Raw genomic sequence first — 19326 nt, 5'->3', positions numbered from 1 at the left:
AATCATCATTACTGGGGGCTTCGGTGTACAAGCAGGAGACGCAGAGTCCTCAGTAACAAAGAGAAATGCTGACATAACTTAATATAGATTTTAAAAGTCTACTATTTTGCTGAGCATCATCACACTGGAACTGCACAACAGCAAAGGTCCCACTACCCTCACTGGAAGCTGTTGGTAGGGAGTGTGGGAAGAATATCGCACAAGTAGTTCAGAGGAAACAGTATAAGAAAAAAACAACCATGATGTATTCTTCCCCTGAAATATAATGTTCATCTTGCAGAGATCTGGGTCAAGACCTTTCTGAACTTCAGGTCACACCTGTACCACTGTGTTTACATGTCACTGCAATTTCTGCACTCCACGGATTTGCTTATTTCCTTTTCACATACTCTTGGCCTGCACAGCATCCTGTGCAGAGGATTTCAACGTTTAGTCACTTGGAAGCAGTCCTTCCTTCTGTTTGTTTTAAAACAACTGAACACTGAAGTGCAACACTTGCTTGCTCGATTTCACTTTCTCGGAACTGCAAGTAATACTGGTTAGGGAAGCAGGGTGAAAAGCAAACAGATAAAAACAAGGAAAGAGAAAAAAAATGTCAAAAAGGAAGAAAAGTGGATTAACAAAATGAAAACCCCAAGATGCTGCTCTAACTAAGAAAAGTAGGGTCAAACATTATGAGGCCAATTGCTGTTTTCTGGATTAGGCTTTTAACTCTTTGGGAGGTATTCAGGTGCTGCAGCATTGGGTAACATTATAAAAACTTGCATGAATGGATACACACAAGCTGTTTACTTTTGCAAACCAGTGAAATGTTCTGCATAGTGACTCAGATCTTGCTGATGTGAGCAGAGCTGCTATGAATAAAGAAAACCACACTCAGGCCTTCAGTTCAACACAGGGATTTGGACTTTGTTCTGCTGCTTTATAGAAGGAGGATCTTTATATGGTTGTGAAAACGTGCACGCATGTGCGCGCACAGACGCATCATTAAATTGCAAATTCATGCTCATTGGTGCATACGACCATCTCCAACTTATTCATGGCCTAAGTGAATCTGGCTTTCAGATGGGTGTCATCCTTTCCTGCCATGTATTTACCTGAAAATCAACTTTAGGGAATGCCAAAGGAACCAAAGAATCTTTATTTTAGAGTCAGGTTTTTATGCTGCTGGCTTATACAACAGGTTTATACAACAAATAATAATAAATGTTAGGAAGTTTTAATAATGCTTAATAAATGGTTTCATAAATGTTAGCAAGTTCTTTCTGTTTTCTTCATTCCCACATATGCCTGGGCACTACAAATTACAAAAACAACGCTTTCTATGTATAGGTACTTATATTAGTTAAAAGACAGGGTAATTCAACAAAGTGAGAAATCATATTCCATCTCGAATTTCCAACTGTTAGTGTTATGCAGCATATGTATTTCCAGTATGTGCATATATTTACACACACACATATATAAACATTTATGAGTTGCTCAGTTGGATCCTATCCACTTAACCTTTTCACATGGTATTTCCAAAGTGTTATATTAAAGCTTGCTTGCCAGCTTCAGGTTTCCTGCTCACAGAACTCATGCCAACCATCTGTGCCAGACTCCAGTCAGTTAATTCAAAAAGAACTTATGAAAAACTATTACACAACCAAGAAGACCAAAATATGAGTTTTCTTATCGGCTTGGTGCAAAAAATATGTTATCAAAAATAAAACATATCAGAAAGATATCCCCCCTCCCAATTTTTTTTTAAGGCTTGAGAGTAATGTGCAAAGTAGGAAGAAAGACAAAAGAAATATATAATCGAGAATTTTAGAACAATCATTTTCTAGCAGAAAAAGCTTCATGACCTGCCCAGCTCTCTGTCCCAGCAAGCGTGACAGTGTCTCAGAGCTGGCGGGCCATGAAGGTGCTGCCAAGAGGCTGTTTGCTGTTTCCACAAACACTGAGCCAATGTACAAGCTACACCCAGTAACCAGCACGGGAGCAGCCAAACTACTGTGCATGCTCACAGCCTGCTCTCATTTAAGTCCAGAGATGATACATCTCAGGAAGAAACCCTTATGTCTGTGTTAAAGTAGCAGTAGTACTATCTAATTTTAAGACCACCTCACTCCACTAAAAGACCGAATTTTCACTTGGTCATGATAGTGCCAAGATGCAATGATTTCAGCTCAGAGTTTCCATGCTGGGTACTTCCTTCAAGCTTGTTTTGGAACTTTTAAGCCAAAGTGGTTCCATCATTTCCAAGAACAAGACTAGGAAAAATGGCATTATTTTGCCCCTATTTTAAAAGTTCTTTGAAAAGCTTGGGCACTCCTAGACTTTGGAATAGGGGCATAAAATGCGTCAGGGTTTGGTCACTGTACCAGAATAATATTTTCTGGCAAGTCATTAGTTTTTAAAAAAACTACACTTGGTAACAACTAGGACAAGGCAAGTAAAGAGACTGGGACATGGCAGGATTCAAGGGAAAAAGCTAAGACAGGCCAGAGCTGAGGAGCCAGTAGCAAAATGAGGCATGTGAGTGGGGAGCTACATGGAAAAGCAGAGATATCAGTGAGAGGATGCAAGGACAAGTCAAAGGGACAGGAGGAGAGAGGACAAGATACAGTAGGCAGATGAAGTCTGTTTCTCTGCACCATGCACCTCTGGCACAGGAGGAGTATATAATAAAATACTCGTGCCCAGTATTCCTTAGTTTGTTTCAGTTGGCTTGGAAAAAAAAGAAAAAAGGAAAAGAAACAGCAAACAAAATTATGCATAAAACTTTTTTTTAAGTAAAAAGGTTGAAAGTTGGGAATATGAATGCAAGAATTAGATGCACTGTGCAATTTCATTCAAGCCTTCTTGTGAATATTACAACCAGACAGTCTTTAATTATGCTTATTTTTTACCCTTGCAAGCAGAGATAGATTTTAACTCTGGCATCACTTCTCTTTTGTATGCTCCCTTCTCAGCCCTAAAAATGTTATTTTCACACAGTTTTCTACATTAGTGTTTGCTAAACACTAAAAAAATTGCCATTGTCTCCGTTCATTAAATACTTTATAAACTAATTGTGTATATACATACACAGCTATCATAAAAACCATAAATTGCCAATCCATTATGAAAGTTTGCACATTCCAGCTTGCATATGTTTTATTATGTACTAATAGCACTTAATACATATTCAAGGTCGTAACTTAATCCTTATTCCAAACATATTTCAACTTTCCAATCCAGGGAAAAAAAAGACACATCAGTCATAAGATTAAAAGCCAAAATCAAGGTTAAGGGACAATTTTTCCCCACAAACTGCACAATTAATTGGGCAAATGGTGTCTGAATATGCTGAATACACGATTTATCTAAAATTCAACTATTTTACTTTCTGTGCTATCTGCCTCTACAACAGAAATACAAGAAATAAAATTTATACGAATTTGATGAGCTTTATTACATCCTGGGGTGGGAAGAAGCTAATGATGGGATCAAAGGGTGGTTCCAAAAGTTATTAATATCTGATTGTGTAATTATATTGTGAAGTGCATTTGGTCTAGCTGGCTGGCTATACGACATCAAATAATTGTCAGAGATCTGCGGTTCCTTCCCTTCCCTTCCCTTCCCTCTTCCCTTCCCTCTTCCCTTTCCTCTTCCCCCTTGCTCTTTCCCCCTTCTCTCTTTCTTTTCTTGCTTTTGCCTTTGTCTTTCCTAAAATATGCTTCTAGTGTTTTCCTTTGCAAAGGTGGCCTCTAACAGTTGTTTCACATCTGGAAATTTATTTCATTGGAAGAAAACAAGAAAACACTTTCTCATTGCAAGACCCAAAGAATTGGTTGGTTTTGAGCATTGCCACAGGCCAAAGAACCCTCCTTCCTCAGAGCATCGTGTTTCTTTCCCTCCTGCAGACTGCAGGGTGCAAAAGGAGAGAGGATAATCCCTCCATTTCCTTCTTGCCTTCTCATCCCATCCGCTACTGCCTACAGACAGACTGGTAACCATGACCATGAAAGCTGCCATTCAAGAAAAGCTCTCCATCACAGTCAAGATTTTTACCTTTTTTTTAGATACACTAATTTCTAGGAAAATATAAAAATTGTCCTTCATCAATTCATACTGGGGAAGATTTTCCTTGTAAATGTCAGATACTAAAAAAAAAAAAAATGGAATGCCGTCTCCAAGGCTATAAACCATTTGTGAACAGTCATGTTAAGCTGTCATCACTATGCACACAGTATACTAAGCTGCACAGGAACTGAAGGCTTTTAGCAGCTTTAAAGAAACAGGCAATCAAGAGATGGCCAAGTATTTTATAAACTTGGTTTTTTAATAAATACATTTTCTGATTTAAGTATAAGAGGAAAATATATCTCTGCAGATATTTTGGGATGACATTGTGACTTGGGGAGACACTGTGACTTCTATCACTGGCTGGATAGTAATAGAATTCAAATGTTGTTTCCTTCTATCTCAGCTGAAAGAGAGATTTCCTTTAATTGTATTAAAGGGCTGTGTATCTTTATTTATTATAAAAATCTCATCCACCTTTTAAGCATATCCATATAAGCATATGGATATATAAGCATATATTCCATATATCAGGTATATGGAAGAAGCAAATACCCAACTATTAGGCCTACAAATTTCAGTGTAAATCTTCTTTCTAGTACACTTGGTCAACCGCTTTGTGAAGTTTTTTTTTTTTAGAGTGTATTTGATTTCAGACAGATTTTTTTTTTTCAAGAAATGGTAAACTAAATAACTACTGCCACCTTACTTTATGGGGGGGAAAATGCTTAAGATGTATATCTATAATTCAGAAGTTTCATTCAAAATATTACTAGCACAAGCTGTCATTTATATATGCACACTACTATCGCATTGAAAATATAAAGCTGGATTTATCTCAGTGTCCTCAGGTAGTGATCCAGGATTCAGTTAGTTATTTCTGGTCCTCCTCAGATGACTTACAGATTATGAAAACCATTGCAGAAATCAGAATAACTGCAAGAGCAGCGCCTACACTAATTTGTGAGTCATCTGAGAAAAATTGGCCTTTGCTAAAAGAACGGAGATGAGGAATAGTAGCATCCAGAGGACTTACTCAAGAGGTAATGGGAAACATGTTAGTATTTTTATTAACTTGCTGAGATAACAAAGTGTGCTCTTCAGCCAGACACTGCCAATACTTCTAGCTCATTGCTCTAAATTAGACTCACTTACAGTTTGATGTTTTAACCAACTGGATCAGTTCAGGAAACCAGGAGCAGCTTCCCAGTTTGATCACAGCGCAAACAGTTCTGAATTTTTAAGTTAGTTAAAACTTTTCAGTAGGCTAATTGGAAATCTTGTAGAAAACAAAACAAAAGCATGTATGGACACAGAGCCCCTGGCCAAGACACAACCCCGTCCCACCCGATACCACTGCGACGTATCAGGTGGAATCCGTATGAACGGCTGGACTGCGCTCCAGGACTCCAGGGCACTGCCCCAAGCCCAGCACAATGCTCACCAAAAGCCCAGCGATAAGGAAGACCTGGAGGCCAAACCAACCCACAGTTCCCCTCTTTGGAGGCACGGCCCTCTCGGCATGAGCATCCTGAAAACATGGTTCTCCAGGAGGAAAAGCCACGGGGAAGCCCTGTCCATACATCTGCAGAAGGGAACAGATGCAAAGAGCTAGTTCTTACCTTGCAAGGCATGGGCTTCTTGAATGAGATTTCAGCTTGAGTCCAAACACCCTTTGGAGAATCCAAGACAGACCAGATTTTCTCTTGAACCACATGATTCTCCTCAAAGATATAAACAGCAAGAGTGCCGCTCATTTTGAAAAACCCATACAAGGCATAATAAAATCGCAGGCAATACTGCAAGTTTCCTGGCAGAGTAGGGCCGTACAGCCGTCCAATATATCCAGGCTGCGATGTAAACTTTGTGTTTGCCAGCAAGTAATAACCTGTAAGACAGTGCCATTACTGAGTATTTCTAACACACAATTTACAGAGCTTATTTGTTATTAAAGCAGCTTCTTTACTGCAACAAACTTGAGTAGCAAAGACACTTTCTACTGGCAGGAAACAGATGATCCCACTCTGTTTGAAAGAAAAGAAGCATTTCTCTAAAAATATCCATGCTATCTTAAACTGAAGTGGCACATGGCTGTTAGTTATTAAAAGTGAGCACTTCAAATTTACACTGAAAACTGCTCTTCTTGCCTGCTGGCTCCACTAGAAACATTATTTTAGGGTACCACTCGCAGATGAAAGAATCAATGACTGAGGCACAAAGCATATAATTTCTTGCACCATATATGGAAGCCAGTGCTGTTACACTGTGATTTATGGCCCTGGGTGAGAGCAGGAAGAACGAGCTTGCCATGGTCTTGGGACACATTTGTGTGCACTGACTTTCCAAGGAAGGGAGTTGCAAATGATGCAACAAAACTGGTGTCCGTGGCGTTATTTAACAGAGTGAAGAACATCTTAAACACAACATCCAGCTTGACTCTTCCGATTAAAAGGAATTTTGATTTACCAAACCCTGTGGTGTGATCTCCTGCTCTATACACATTACGCTTCACTTTCACTCTGCTCCATCCTGGGCCATCCTTCTGATCCTGGTAAAAATTACAGAAATCTTCCTCAAAATTGCAGCTCGCCTCAACAGGATTGAAAGAAATTCCTAAAAGATATATGCATAAACTCTGTTAGGAAAACACAGGATAATATTAGGCATAAGTTTTTGAAGAACAAGGAGATCAAAGTATATTATGCTTCATCTTTTTTTTGGCCCATGTTCAACCTCAGTTTGTGTTACAGCAGACCAGCATACACAAAGACATTGCGGACACAACGTACAAAGTAACACTCATATCACACTATCAGTTTTCCATCACAAATGAATCTTATTTTCTTTAATTTTTTGCCAGAGGGAGAGAAAAAATCCTCCTTCATAGTCCCTATAAAAATAAATGAGTTACATATACATTAGAAGATGATTTCTTCTTCAGGACAAAACGCATAAAGACATACACATTTGTTTTCATCCTTCTTCAAATATATTTGTACAAAATGAGTGTGTGTGCCTGTGTGCATGCTTGTCAAATTTAGTCAATTTAATTTCCACTTCCACTTCCACTTTTCCTTCTAACATCAATATTTAATATTTTTTTAATTATACTTTTCTCATAAGCCTTTTATAGTAAGATACAATATGTGTGTGTATACACATGTTGTACATATGTAAGTCAAATAGCATTTGGTTCATGTGCTACCTCGTGGCCACTGGCTTCTGGAGTGATGCCTCTCTCAGCTTAACACTGCACGTATCAACACACAAAAGAAAACCATACCATATATAGCGATGTTTATCAAAAACTAATCCCCCCAGCCCAGCTGACGACTCTCTCATTGACCTGCTATGTGGAATTCATAGATCAGAATTCGCTTTAGTCTGAAAACATCCTCCTTGTGCAAGCATGCTTTTAATTCACATATTCCCGCTTCTTTAAAAGCTGCATCGATCATGTGTACCGGAGCCAAAGGAAAGGGGAGGACACAAGTCAGGGTGCTCATGCAATTTTATGCTGTACCAGTAGTCAGGTCCCTCTATACCAGTACACATGACCTGTGCAGGGCTTCCTCTCTGGCACATCTCTAGCAAGGGCTGGAATACATGCAGTTATCTTCAAGAAAGGCAAAATTTTCATTCTGGAGAGATGCCTCTGCTTCTTCAGCTTCACATAAGCCACACACAAGCTGCTACCCTTGTGCTTTTCTCAGCCTTCAGAGAAAGAGGTGGCAGCCCAGACTCCCACCTCTGCTTTCCCAGGCTCAGGGAAACAGCAGGAGCACTACCAGAGCCATGCAGCATCAGATCTATCTTTCCAGTGATCCTTCCACAAGCAAGTTTAACATTCTGCTACATGTTCCCTCCCCTGTGCTAATGGCCAGATCTTTGTCGACCCAAACTTCCAGAATAAATGCAAAAAAAAAACAAACAAAAAAAGAAATCATATTGCGGTAATATACAACAAAAGGACTGTGGTTCTCTGCCGAAAAGGTCTTCAAAGCAGCTGAGAAACTGCCTACAGCTGAATACAAGAAGAATGAACAACTGTAGCTCTTGAATATCTCTACTTAAAACAGTTAAGGATGGAAACTGGCATTTTTTAACAGAAAACACAAACAAAACAAAAACAAACAAAAAAACAAAATAAACACTTTACATTCAGAGTTAGCAGGCAAAGATCTAGCCAGATTTACCCATTTATCTTATCCAGGCAGAACTTGAACCTTGGTACTGAGACTAATATGGAGTTGGGGCAGAAGATACTATCAAAAAGTCCGTAGTGCAAGATGGATAAACTACCCAAGAATTCAAAGGGTAAAATGATATGAGCACACAGCACCAGATCAAGGCACATACAATCTGAAAATACAACCCAAGATTTTCATCACAGTACCAAGCTAAACTAGCAAAATGAAGCTAAACCAGAATAGGCATTGTTAATTAAACAAAAGTGAATGTACTAAACCAAGATTAGTGGGTTAGTAATATAGCTCAAAGCTACATCCTATTGATATTTGAGCAGTGCAGATAAAGCTAGCTGATAATCCAAGCCACTGAAAAAGTTCAAAAATCTCTTCCTTCTAGATGACTTGAAAACATTGTCATAAAATTAAAATTTGTGACCAGAAAGAATGAATGGGCTTGACTGAAAACCACTAATCTGCTTTTGACTTATTGCTTATCACTAAAATCCAAGCAACTAGTGCAAAGCCAGCCCAGAAAATCGATTAACAAAAACCTAAGCTTGGTCCCAAGTGCCTCTGCAGCCAAAGTGATTAGGATCTAGCTGTATTCTGCTGCTGTAAAAAACTGTTCATCTGTTCATCTTATAGCAAGCAATGTTTTGTTCCTAAGAGTACGAGGGCCCTATAATTCAGAAAGTAGCATTTCAGTGTCACTCCAAAGATTGCAAATATTACAATATGTGGATAAAAGCAGCAAAACACAGGATAAAAAAAAAACGGAATGTAGATAGCGATAAGAAGTCATACCTGTCTGATTGCTGCAGTAAACTGGAGAGAAAGCAATGTCATCAAGGGCTACATAACCTCCCTTGGCGCTGTTGAAAGCAACTTCAAATATCACCTGGAAATGACAACCATTTGTTATTGCTCTACAATAACATACAAAGCACATCTCTACTACCGAGTTCTTGAGTAGTCTCTGCCCAGGCAGACCCCAGGGCAGCTCGGAGAGTCCTGCAGGAGTCAGGACAAAGTGAATTGTGTCAGTGACTGGTGACACAAATCACGGTCAGACCCTGGGGCCGTATCATTAGGGCCTTAGGAAGGGTAAAGAGAATACAGCTCTCCGACTACTTTATCAGGCATCAGTAGTTTCAAAGGTGCAGAAAGTTTACTATCATGAGATCATGCAAAGCCAGTACTTAGGGTTATTACTCTGAATTGGCTAAAACTTCAAAGCTGCCTGATTACTACTGTGTCTTGTATCTATTTGAATCAAGAGTTAAAGGAAAAAAAAACATATGCAGAACTCTGCATGAACTGTCATTATCACATTAGCTCTTCTCTAAATATAGTGTCCTCAGACACTGAAACCCATGTCTTGGCATCATCTGGCAAGGAAGATTTTCTTTAAAAGTTATAATTAAGATAAAAACAGAAAAGTTACTATTCTGTTTACCGCAAAAGCAAACACGGTTTGTACTCAGACTTTCTCTAGAGACATTCCCAAAGGAGGTGGAGGACAGTCCATAACTCTTCAGGAAGTGTGTTAAAACTTATCTTAAGTACCAAAGCTCTGAGTTGCAGGAAAACCGTGTGAGGCGGCTTGATTCACAAAGCAACCCCAGGGAAAAGTAAGGATATAAAGACAAATGCTTCCACAGCGACAGCCCCTTCAGGGAAAGCAATGCCTGTGATGTTTCCCTACCATTGAGAGCCAAATTGTGAGAACTGCAGAAGAATCCCAACACTTTTTTTTTTTTAGCCGGAAGGAAAAAAGGAAGAGAAAAACCCCTTTGAAGCTCAGTTGAAATAAGTATAAGTCTTCTCTTATTTCTGTCCAAGTCTCTAAAAATAATGTTATTCATACCCAGATTGCATGAAAATTGTGGGGCAAAACAAAGGCACATCCAGCCCAGCATCTCCTTTCTGAAAGAAGAGGCCCACAGAAAGAACTGGATGAGGCAAGTCTTTGGACCTACTTCCCTCACATGGTATTTCTCATGGATTTTTTTCCTTCCATTAATCTTTTTAATCACTTTTTGACTCATCAAAATAACATGCTGTGGCAGCAGTTCCACATTTTAGCTATGCTATCTACGAAAAAAAAAAAAACTCATTTAGTTTATTTTAAACCTATTATCTGACCATTAAGAATATGAGACAGCAATAGAAATAATAAGAAAAAGCAAATATCTAAAACTTCTCCAACTCATTCATGATTTTTTTTAACCTCTGTCATATCCTCCTTCATTTTTGAAGTGTCTTCACTCATCTAATTTTGTTCTCAGTTCTGATTTTCCTCATCTCTCTCCTTTACTTCTACAATATCCTTTTTTTTTAAAGTGAGAAGATCAGGGTTGTATGCTTTTCTGAAGACAGGAACACCCTATGTATTTATTCAGTGGCATGGTATGTTCTATTTTGCTGTTTATTCCTTTACAAACAATTTCTAATATTCCAGATGGATTTATGAAAGCCACTGAGAACTAAGCTGGTATTTTCACAAAACTAACAAAAGTGATTACTAATTTACAACCATAGCACTAGGACTGTTCTTCCCTTTGCAGGCTAGTTTAAAATTAGTGAACATTTAATTTACTTATCATGCAGTAATATGAGATCGTTCTGCAATTCTTTGTGCCTTTTTTATTGTTGTTTTACTATTTTGAACAGAATCATCAGCAAACCCTGTTACCTCCCTACTTAAAATATATCGAAGGCAATTTAAAAACTCATAGATACATTTATAACTGAGAGGTAAGCATGAGAGACAAGAGCTTTGCATGCAGTCGCAGGGCTTTGACCTTGGTGGGATAATGGATATATGATGGGACACCTTGTACTGCAGTGGATGGATATACAGAATTTACAGGAGAGCATGGCAGGGGAGATGATAGGCACTGGATAAAAGCTTTTAAGGCCAGCCTAAAGGAGACACCACTAAGCATGACATTGTGGTGGCACTGCATGACAGACCACTGCCAAGCAGGTGTGGAAGGAGATGAAGCTTTCTTTGACCAAATTAAGGAAGTCTTTGTACTACAGACATCCATTATCATCAGATAGTTTAACCTCCCAATATTTCCTGTAAGGGCGACATGGTGGGATGTGACCAATCCATGAGATTTCTGGAGGGTGACATGGATAACTTTTTGATAATCGGGAGCTGGATGGGCCAACTCTATGTGCTGGATGATGGAAAGATGGATCTGCTATTCACTAGCAAGGATGAACTGGCCAGAGGTGTGAAAATCAGTGGCAAACTTGATCATGATTTGGGGGAGATCAAGATCCTGGAGGGAGTGAGGGAAGTAGGGGAGTGGCAGATTTCAGACCCTTAACCTAGTAGGTGTTTAAAGAAAGTATCCTGCAATCACAAAAACTGTCTGTATATTCAGCAAACCATGATGTATCCGAAGGCCAGCCTCCTAACCAAGGAAGTCATGGTACAGCTCTAATGCAAAAAACTGCAGACAGGACAAGGAAACAAGGAGAGACTAAAAAGGAGGAAATGAGAAACACTGCCTGGGCATGTAAGTGTGGCATCAGGAAAGCCAAAGTTCAGACTGACTCCAGACTTCAAGGGTCTTTAAGAAGAGCTACCATGACTACATTAGTGGTAAAAGACTGAACAAGGAAAATGTGTGCCCCCAGCTGGATACAGCATGTGATTTAATGATAGTGGTCAAAGGTGAACCAGAGGTGCTTGCCATCTTCTCAGTTACCACCACCAAGGCCTATCAAAACTCTGTGCCCAGTGACAGGCCTCAAGGAAGAGAGAAGCCACTAGCCAGGGTGAGAATGAAGACTCACAAGTGAAGGTGCTGAGCGAACTGATGGATGTCCTTGCAAGTTCACTCTATAACAGCTTTGGCAGCTTGGGGTGATCATGGGAAGCCCACCGCAATAGAGGCTAATCTTGCAAACATAGACAAAACAGGAGAAAAGCTCAATCTGGGGAACTACAGCCCGGTCAGCATCACTTTTGGTCCCTGGGAAAATTATAGAGTCAGTCCTCTTGCAGAAAATTCTTGGGAATATGAGGGAAAAGGTGGTGATGAGAAACAGTATGCATTGATTTATCAAGAGTAAATCATGCCTGATCAACCTGATTGTTTCCTGTGATTTGCAGATGAAAGGAAAGCAGTGATTTTCATTTACTTCTACTCTAGCAAGGCTTTTAATGCCATGTCCTACAATGTTCTTGCATATAAGTTTTCGCAGTTTGTGTGAAAAGACAACCTACATGGGTAAAAAAACTGGTTGGATGGTCAGGCTCACAGGTTTGTGGTTAATCAGTTGTACTCCGCCATGAGGATAGTAACAAGTGTGGTACTACAAGGTCTAGCTCCCAAACAAACACCTATTTTTAAGTTTGGAGGTGTTTATTTTATTGATAATATTAACCAGTTTGCCTAACAGGGAAATCATGCTCTACCTGCAACCCTCTTGTAGTCTCTCTTCCTGGCATACTTAGGCAATTACACAGAATTGTCTATCACAATACGAAATTGTATATCACAATTAATAACTCAACCATTTTGTTCCTTTAATAGTCTTCTGTGAATATCATCTGGGTTGATGATTTGTTACTATTCTTTACACCTACTCTCCCACTGACGTATTCTTTTAATTTCCTTATTGCAAATAAAATTAAAAAGCTCTAGTGTAGGAGCCTATGTTCCTCACAAAGCACAAAGATGCAAAGGACTTAGCTTTTCTGATGCGTGTCTTTCTGTTATACCTTTATGCTAGACTTCCAGATTTGTAGACATCCTTTTTAATTATGATGTGTTACTTTATAATTATTTTGTTCCTTAAAGTATTATTCTTGCTTTCTTTACAGTCTGTCAGAGCATACCATCTTTTCTATTATTCTCATTTGTATATAACTTCTGCATTTAGAATAATATCTTATTTATGTCACAGCTTGCTTCACTATTTAACGTTTCATTTTTTTTCCTTTTTTTTTCCTTTTTTATTTTAAAGGCTTCAGATTGTTGTGACACTTTCATTCCTGGCTTCAGATATGGTGTCTTTAAATGATACCCACGCTACCGTCAAATTTCGTAACTTGAGAGCTACTCTTGTTCTTCTGTCCCTATAGCTGTTAACTATATATGTCCTGATTTGCTATCAAATTTCAGCTCCTTTCTTACACAATCTGAAGTCTATCTCAACAGATGACATGTAAGTTGCTGCATATGCCTTATTCCAGTTTGGCTCCCTACTTATCCTCAGGTCTTACATCACTAAGAATGCATAGACATGCCCTCTCTACAAAACCAATACTGCATTCAGCTCATCTCACCTTCCTGGTGAAGACTTGGCCTCCTGGGCCAACCTTGGGTTCATTGGATGAGTTGTTAATTGATTGTTGCTAATAGATTTATTTAGTTACTGCCATTTCAGAGTGGACCAAGAGAACCTTGACATTATTTAGTGGGAGATAAAAGATCTTGCTCTAGCGAGGCTCCACAACCACAGTGGCCTGATGGCCTGTTTCACCATCTGACCTCATCTATGCTAAAAACAAAGCACCGTAATGAAAAGTGATTTCCCCTTGGCCTTTATGCAAAAGAAGCAAACAATCATCAGAATCTTAATAAAAATCTTTCTGATACTTGAAGGCTACCGTCATGTTCCCTACTTGGTCTGGGGCGGCACCAACGTACAGTGCAAATGAACTACACATGAATGATCACTTTACCTCCACTGGGTATGGGGCATTGAAGTCAACTTCTGCTACAGTCCAGGCTGCGCTCAGGGCACTTTCTGTTTTCCAGATCTCTTCATAGAAGCCACTCATATCTCTCAAGTAGACGGTAAAAACAATGCTACTCTCCTGCTTAAGTTGGTAATAAAAAGATAAGCAGCCAGACATGGGGGCCGTTGTCCTTGGTGAGATTAGCTGGGCCACTTCCTGAAAATGCTTGACGTAAACAGAGTCCACATACATGTAGTGACCTAAAAGTTAAAAAAAAGGTATGAGCACATCATTTGAAGGACATCATTTAAAAGAACTAACCATAGATCAGCAGGAACTAGTGTATCTCTACAACTTAGTCAGTAGTGGATGACTCCTAGGAAATTATAGTAATTTTAAGCAACCTTTTTTTCCCTCCTTTCTTCCTATGGACAACCCACAGTTGTGTGGCTAAGACACCACAGGCAAAACATTCAGTCTGTTATTTTCTCAAGTCTTCATTTTAAAGCTTTTCAAATAATAAGCTCTCAAAGTTTTATAGAGCAGCTCATAAATGCAAAAATGCATTATAATTGACTAAAAGCCCTCCCTCATGACAGCTTATCTTAGTGTTTAATCTTTAAGTGCTAACTGAGGTAAACCACGTAAATGAACAAGGATCTAAGTCATGTGCTTCCTCCTCTATTTAAGCGTTTCACTAAATATATCAAATGACTTGGCAAGTAATCTTTTTTCTGTACATTTCAATGCACATGTAATTCTGCTTAGTCTGCCTAGGATGCTTCATCATTACTGAATATTTTGGTATAAAAATATCCTTTTTTTTTAAATAGCTTTGAGGTGTTGTTCATACATTTTAAAAACAATACAGTTGAGTAGATTCCCTGCGCTCCAACAGCCAATACTATCTGCAGGATTTTCAAAGGGGTGTATTCTCAGACTTATGCTGGTTTGGGGAGAACTACCTTCATTTAAATAGTACGTATGCATGTGCATGGTATGCCATGTTTTTTTCCTCTTTTACACTCACATAAACATGAATCCACGACATCAAACAATATCAACAATATTCAGATCAACTGAAATATATTGCTTTACAAGCAGAAAGCTTTCTGTAGAATGAAAGGCCAAATTCTCAGGCTACTTCAGCATTGACATTGCATACTGTGTGCTTAGGCTTGTACCTGCTTATACTTGTATCCACACCCCTAGAGCCCATTAAATAGCTAATAGTGTTTTCAAACCTGGGATGGATTTCACTTTTTTTTTTTTTTTTTTTCACTCAAGTGTAACAAGAGCAAACGGCTTGCCCAGCAGTAGGTCTCCTCCATCCTGCACATGGTCACAAGACTGCTGAAACTTCAGTGGTACTTGCCTGAGAAGTCAGCTCTTCACTCCTCCTCTGCAGTTTTACATTTACAGCCTCCCTGACAAAAAGGCTGAAGGGCTTCATAACTTTGCACTTCTGTGAATTGCATAACTTGCTCCTCTGTGAATTTTGGCTTCTTAGGTTCTTCTCAGTTCACGGTCAGCAGAGAGGGTTTGGCGTGAAATAGAAACAATCTGGCTATCAGGAAAGAGCTCCCTCCCAGCTCGCGGCTTTTCCTATCACATGCAGGACTTCTTAACACATAGATCCACTGTCAGCCACTTAAACTGTGAGTTAAACTTCCATCAAAGCTTTTACCCATTTTTAAGTGACTCATAGTTAACGCAGGACTGGACTGACACTCTCTACTCAACTCACACAATTGTGAAATGACATAAAAAGGCACAGCGGCATGAGTTAAGGAAGGAGTATCGACCTTACTTTTCACAATGTGATTCCCCAAACTGTCACAAACTTCACTTTGTCTGAGATACACAGAGTGCTGAAACAAGCCAGATCTCCTGAGTCTCATCCTCTGTGGTGTTTCATACAAAACTATGTTAAAAGACTAAAATACCTGCCAACCCTTCACTGTGATCATATAAGAGCCTCTTCTCTTAGCAACGTGCCCAGGACAAATATTTCACATACAGAAATTGCTGGAGAACTCCTTAAGCCTGTAATGTACCTTGTCTTCTGTGGGCTGCATTAACAGCACCTGTCTGAGTTAAAGGAGATAAAACTCCTAAACCTGGTGTGATTTAATGCCAAATTCCCCAAATGTGCTTAAGTCCCTGTGTTTTCTCACTTGCTTCCAGTGCCACTGAAAAAAAACTCTGCCAGATGCATGGGCCAGCAGTACAAACTTATAAAACATTCTTTAAAACACATATCTTGACAGTGAGGGTGACAAAGCACTGGAACGGGTTGCTAAGAGAGGTTGTGGAATCTCCATCTCAGAAGATATTCAAAACTTGCTTGGATGCAATCTTGTGCCATGTGCTCTAGGTGTCCCTGTGTGTGCAGGGAGGTTGGACTAGGTGATCTCTAAAGGTCCCTTCCAACCTTAATGATTCTATGATTCTATGATTATCATGGCCCATATTTTTAAAATCCACAAGGACGATTCCCCTCCACTCCTTGCTCCCTAGCATATTATCCAAATTCTGAATCGTTTTAAAGCATAACAAGGGGCACAGACCCACATTTTCCACTTTACCTATTACTTTCCTCTACTTTCCATTTGTTGCTTACCCAATTCACTGTTAAGCGTGTGATCTTTGGGGAGGACAGACTGAGAATTGCGAATGTTTCCTCCACCAACAAACCAGTTTACATTGGGGTTCCAGCGATTCATGAAGCCACAAAGGTGGTTTTCTTCAAAGTCACACTCTGCAATTGTAGACACCATCATTAAGACTTCATAATAGCTTCATGTACATATTTGCATTACAGAACCTGGAAGAAAAACTATTTCTAAGCCCTGGCCCTGCTTTAGGTGAGTTACTGCATTGAATGCCTTTGCTTCTAAACCTGGACACAACACTTGCTAACTTATAAGAAATGGAAGCTAAATTAGCCACGGTTCTTGATCACTGCTACAGATTCTCATTTACATCCTGTTCAGTCCTACCTATCTTTCATTATTTCGTTACATATGTCTACCATAATTAGACCTGAGCAAAACAAATTTTAAGAGTAAGTTATCAAGACAGTTTTGTCTCTGCAGGCAGCAAGACGCCCTCGTAAAGCAGCAGGAGCAGACAGAGAGCAGAAACAGCACTGCAGCTGTATCTGCAGCAACCTGGTTTTATAAAAAAAAAAGAGTTGGTCCTGCTCAAATAATAAATAGCAGAACAATAAATATAAGCTCAAACAATAAATATAAGAATGGAATTAAATATTGTACATCAAAAATCCATCTACGTCAGAAAGCAAGGCAGGCAAATACTCATGTAAGTGAACTGAATCTTAGTTTAAAAAAAAAATGAATGTCTATTTCATTAAAATTTTGGACTTTTTTTCGATTTTAAATGCTTTTTTCTTTTTTCTTTCCAAACCAAGACCTTTTATTCAGTTTATAAAAGGTTCCAAAACCTTTTATTCAGTTTTTAAATGGTCAGAGAGGCTTTTTGTTCTTGTTTGTTTTTTTCTTTTCTATGCAGCTGGGTAGAGAGTACTCACCAATACAATATCCCGGGGTTATTTTAATTTCAAAAATTGCTATGCTGGCAGATTTATCTTTTCCAATCTCACCTTCCAGGACAATCTGCACAATATAAACCAAACAGTACATTTCAGGGTGTCAGCATTTCTATCATCACACTGAGGCACTTCAACCACAGAAGCAGGTGAAACATATAAGAAGCCTCATCATCCCTAGCATCCATAGAGGTGCATTTATTAGAGAGCCTGGGGGGAGTAGCAGGCAGATTGCACTGAAGACCAAGCTCACCTCCTTTGCTAGGACAGAAACACACTGAAAGGTCATGGGACACAGCCTAAATCAGGGCAAATGAAGGCTGTGAGACTCCTCAGCCATGGTTACACAGGAAGCTATTACAGAAGTAACAGTGTGATAGGATTTGGTTAGAAATATTCTCCTCCGAGCTTCTTGCTCTCTCTTCTCCCAGATGAGTGCAGGGGGCAGGGCTGAGTGAGCACAGCTGCAGACCTAGGGCCTGGGAAATCCCATATCTAACACAGGACGGCAGCAGCGATGCCGGTCTGCGGAGGAGCGAGCATCGCTGCTGCTTTGATTCAGTCAGCTGTGCTTCCCAGGCTGCTGAGAAACACATTTATTCAGAAGCACAATAGCCGTCTGATTCAAAACAACATTACTCTCTTATTTTAGGGACAGAAATGGCCAACTGATTCACACAGTGCTAGGCCAGATCAGATGTAAGATAGAGGTTTTGGAGCAAACAGCCAGCATCCCGATGGGATGGAATAAATTTTTCCTCTAGCCAAGAAGTATATAATGAAGACCACACACTCTGTGGAAGTCTTTTGAGTGAGAACTTAAAAAGAGAAGTACTGTTCGCACTCAAGTGCAATGCAAAGACTGGTTTACAGTGTCCAGCTCTGTGCCGATCTCATGTAATTCCCACATAGCATGAACCAATACAAAAACATGCACCTGTGACACTTCCCAGGCTGACAGGGGAGAAGAAAGAACTCTATGTTCTCTTAACACTTCCTGGCCATACATTCACTCTCCAGTGAACTACATCTCATGTAGCAACAGGCATCGCATATGGCAGGCCTATAGTACAAGCAGGAAAGTAAACAAAACCCAGCCTCAGATCCTGGGAAAAAATACCGTTTCCACTTTGTTTATTTTCCTTTGGCTTCACCACAGTAAGCTTTCCTACTCGAGTCAACAATAAGAGCCAAGAATAAGGCCAAGGCTGACAAAGTTCAGAAGGTAATCCACATATCACAATATGTGCACAATAAATCCTTTGGCATCTTCTAAAATCATACTTACCTTGTACTTTTTGGTGCTATTTGCTAAATCTAAACTAGCTATGAGCCAGCTATCTGAAGGCTCCTTAGCTGACCATAGTAAACGATCAAAGCTCTCTCCTTCTTGCCTCAGGTACAGGTTGAGCCTGGTGGGATCAGACGAAGACTCTGAAGTTGATGCTATTTGATAGATCAGTCTGATACAGCTCCACTCTTCAGAATGCAGTTCAGGACTGGAAAGTATTGCTTTCTCACCCTCATGAGATGTATCCACAGAAATGTAATGCCCTGGGAACAAAGACAGACACACACCAGAATAAGACACTTGTATCTCTGGATAAAAGAGAATATAAAGCAGTATTTGTCTCAGGGCTAGCTCAGAGCATGAAAGGTCCACTCATTTTCTAGGCAAGCCATTTTGCCCTTTAATACCCCACTATGCACATACAAACCTCATTTCATGTATCTCATAGTACTCTTAATCATTTCAAAATTGCAGTAGTCAGTGTACACTGTATTGAGCAAAAGATATTGTATCA

The 19326-nt window shown here is 39.5% G+C and overlaps 1 protein-coding gene across 2 annotated transcripts in view; it reads right to left on the bottom strand.

The window, feature by feature from the left end:
- Positions 1–19326, bottom strand: part of MAMDC2 (MAM domain containing 2) — a 57324-nt gene that overhangs the window by 11009 nt on the left and 26989 nt on the right. For both annotated transcript variants that reach the window (XM_088523379.1, XM_088523380.1), the window contains exons 3-9: positions 18810–19075; positions 17504–17588; positions 16574–16711; positions 13954–14210; positions 9048–9141; positions 6520–6666; positions 5676–5941 (exon numbers count right to left, since the gene is read on the bottom strand). In XM_088523379.1, coding sequence (XP_088379505.1) covers positions 5676–5941; positions 6520–6666; positions 9048–9141; positions 13954–14210; positions 16574–16711; positions 17504–17588; positions 18810–19075 — 1253 coding nt within the window. The remainder of the gene's footprint in view (positions 1–5675; positions 5942–6519; positions 6667–9047; positions 9142–13953; positions 14211–16573; positions 16712–17503; positions 17589–18809; positions 19076–19326) is intronic.

The sequence above is a fragment of the Tinamus guttatus genome, unplaced genomic scaffold (genome assembly GCF_059628265.1).
Source record: "Tinamus guttatus ecotype Peru unplaced genomic scaffold, ASM5962826v1 Tinamus_guttatus_pri_ptg000185l, whole genome shotgun sequence".
Classification (NCBI taxonomy): domain Eukaryota; kingdom Metazoa; phylum Chordata; class Aves; order Tinamiformes; family Tinamidae; genus Tinamus; species Tinamus guttatus.
Note: the sequence above shows the minus strand (reverse complement) of the source record. Positions and strands in the feature narration are given on the sequence as shown.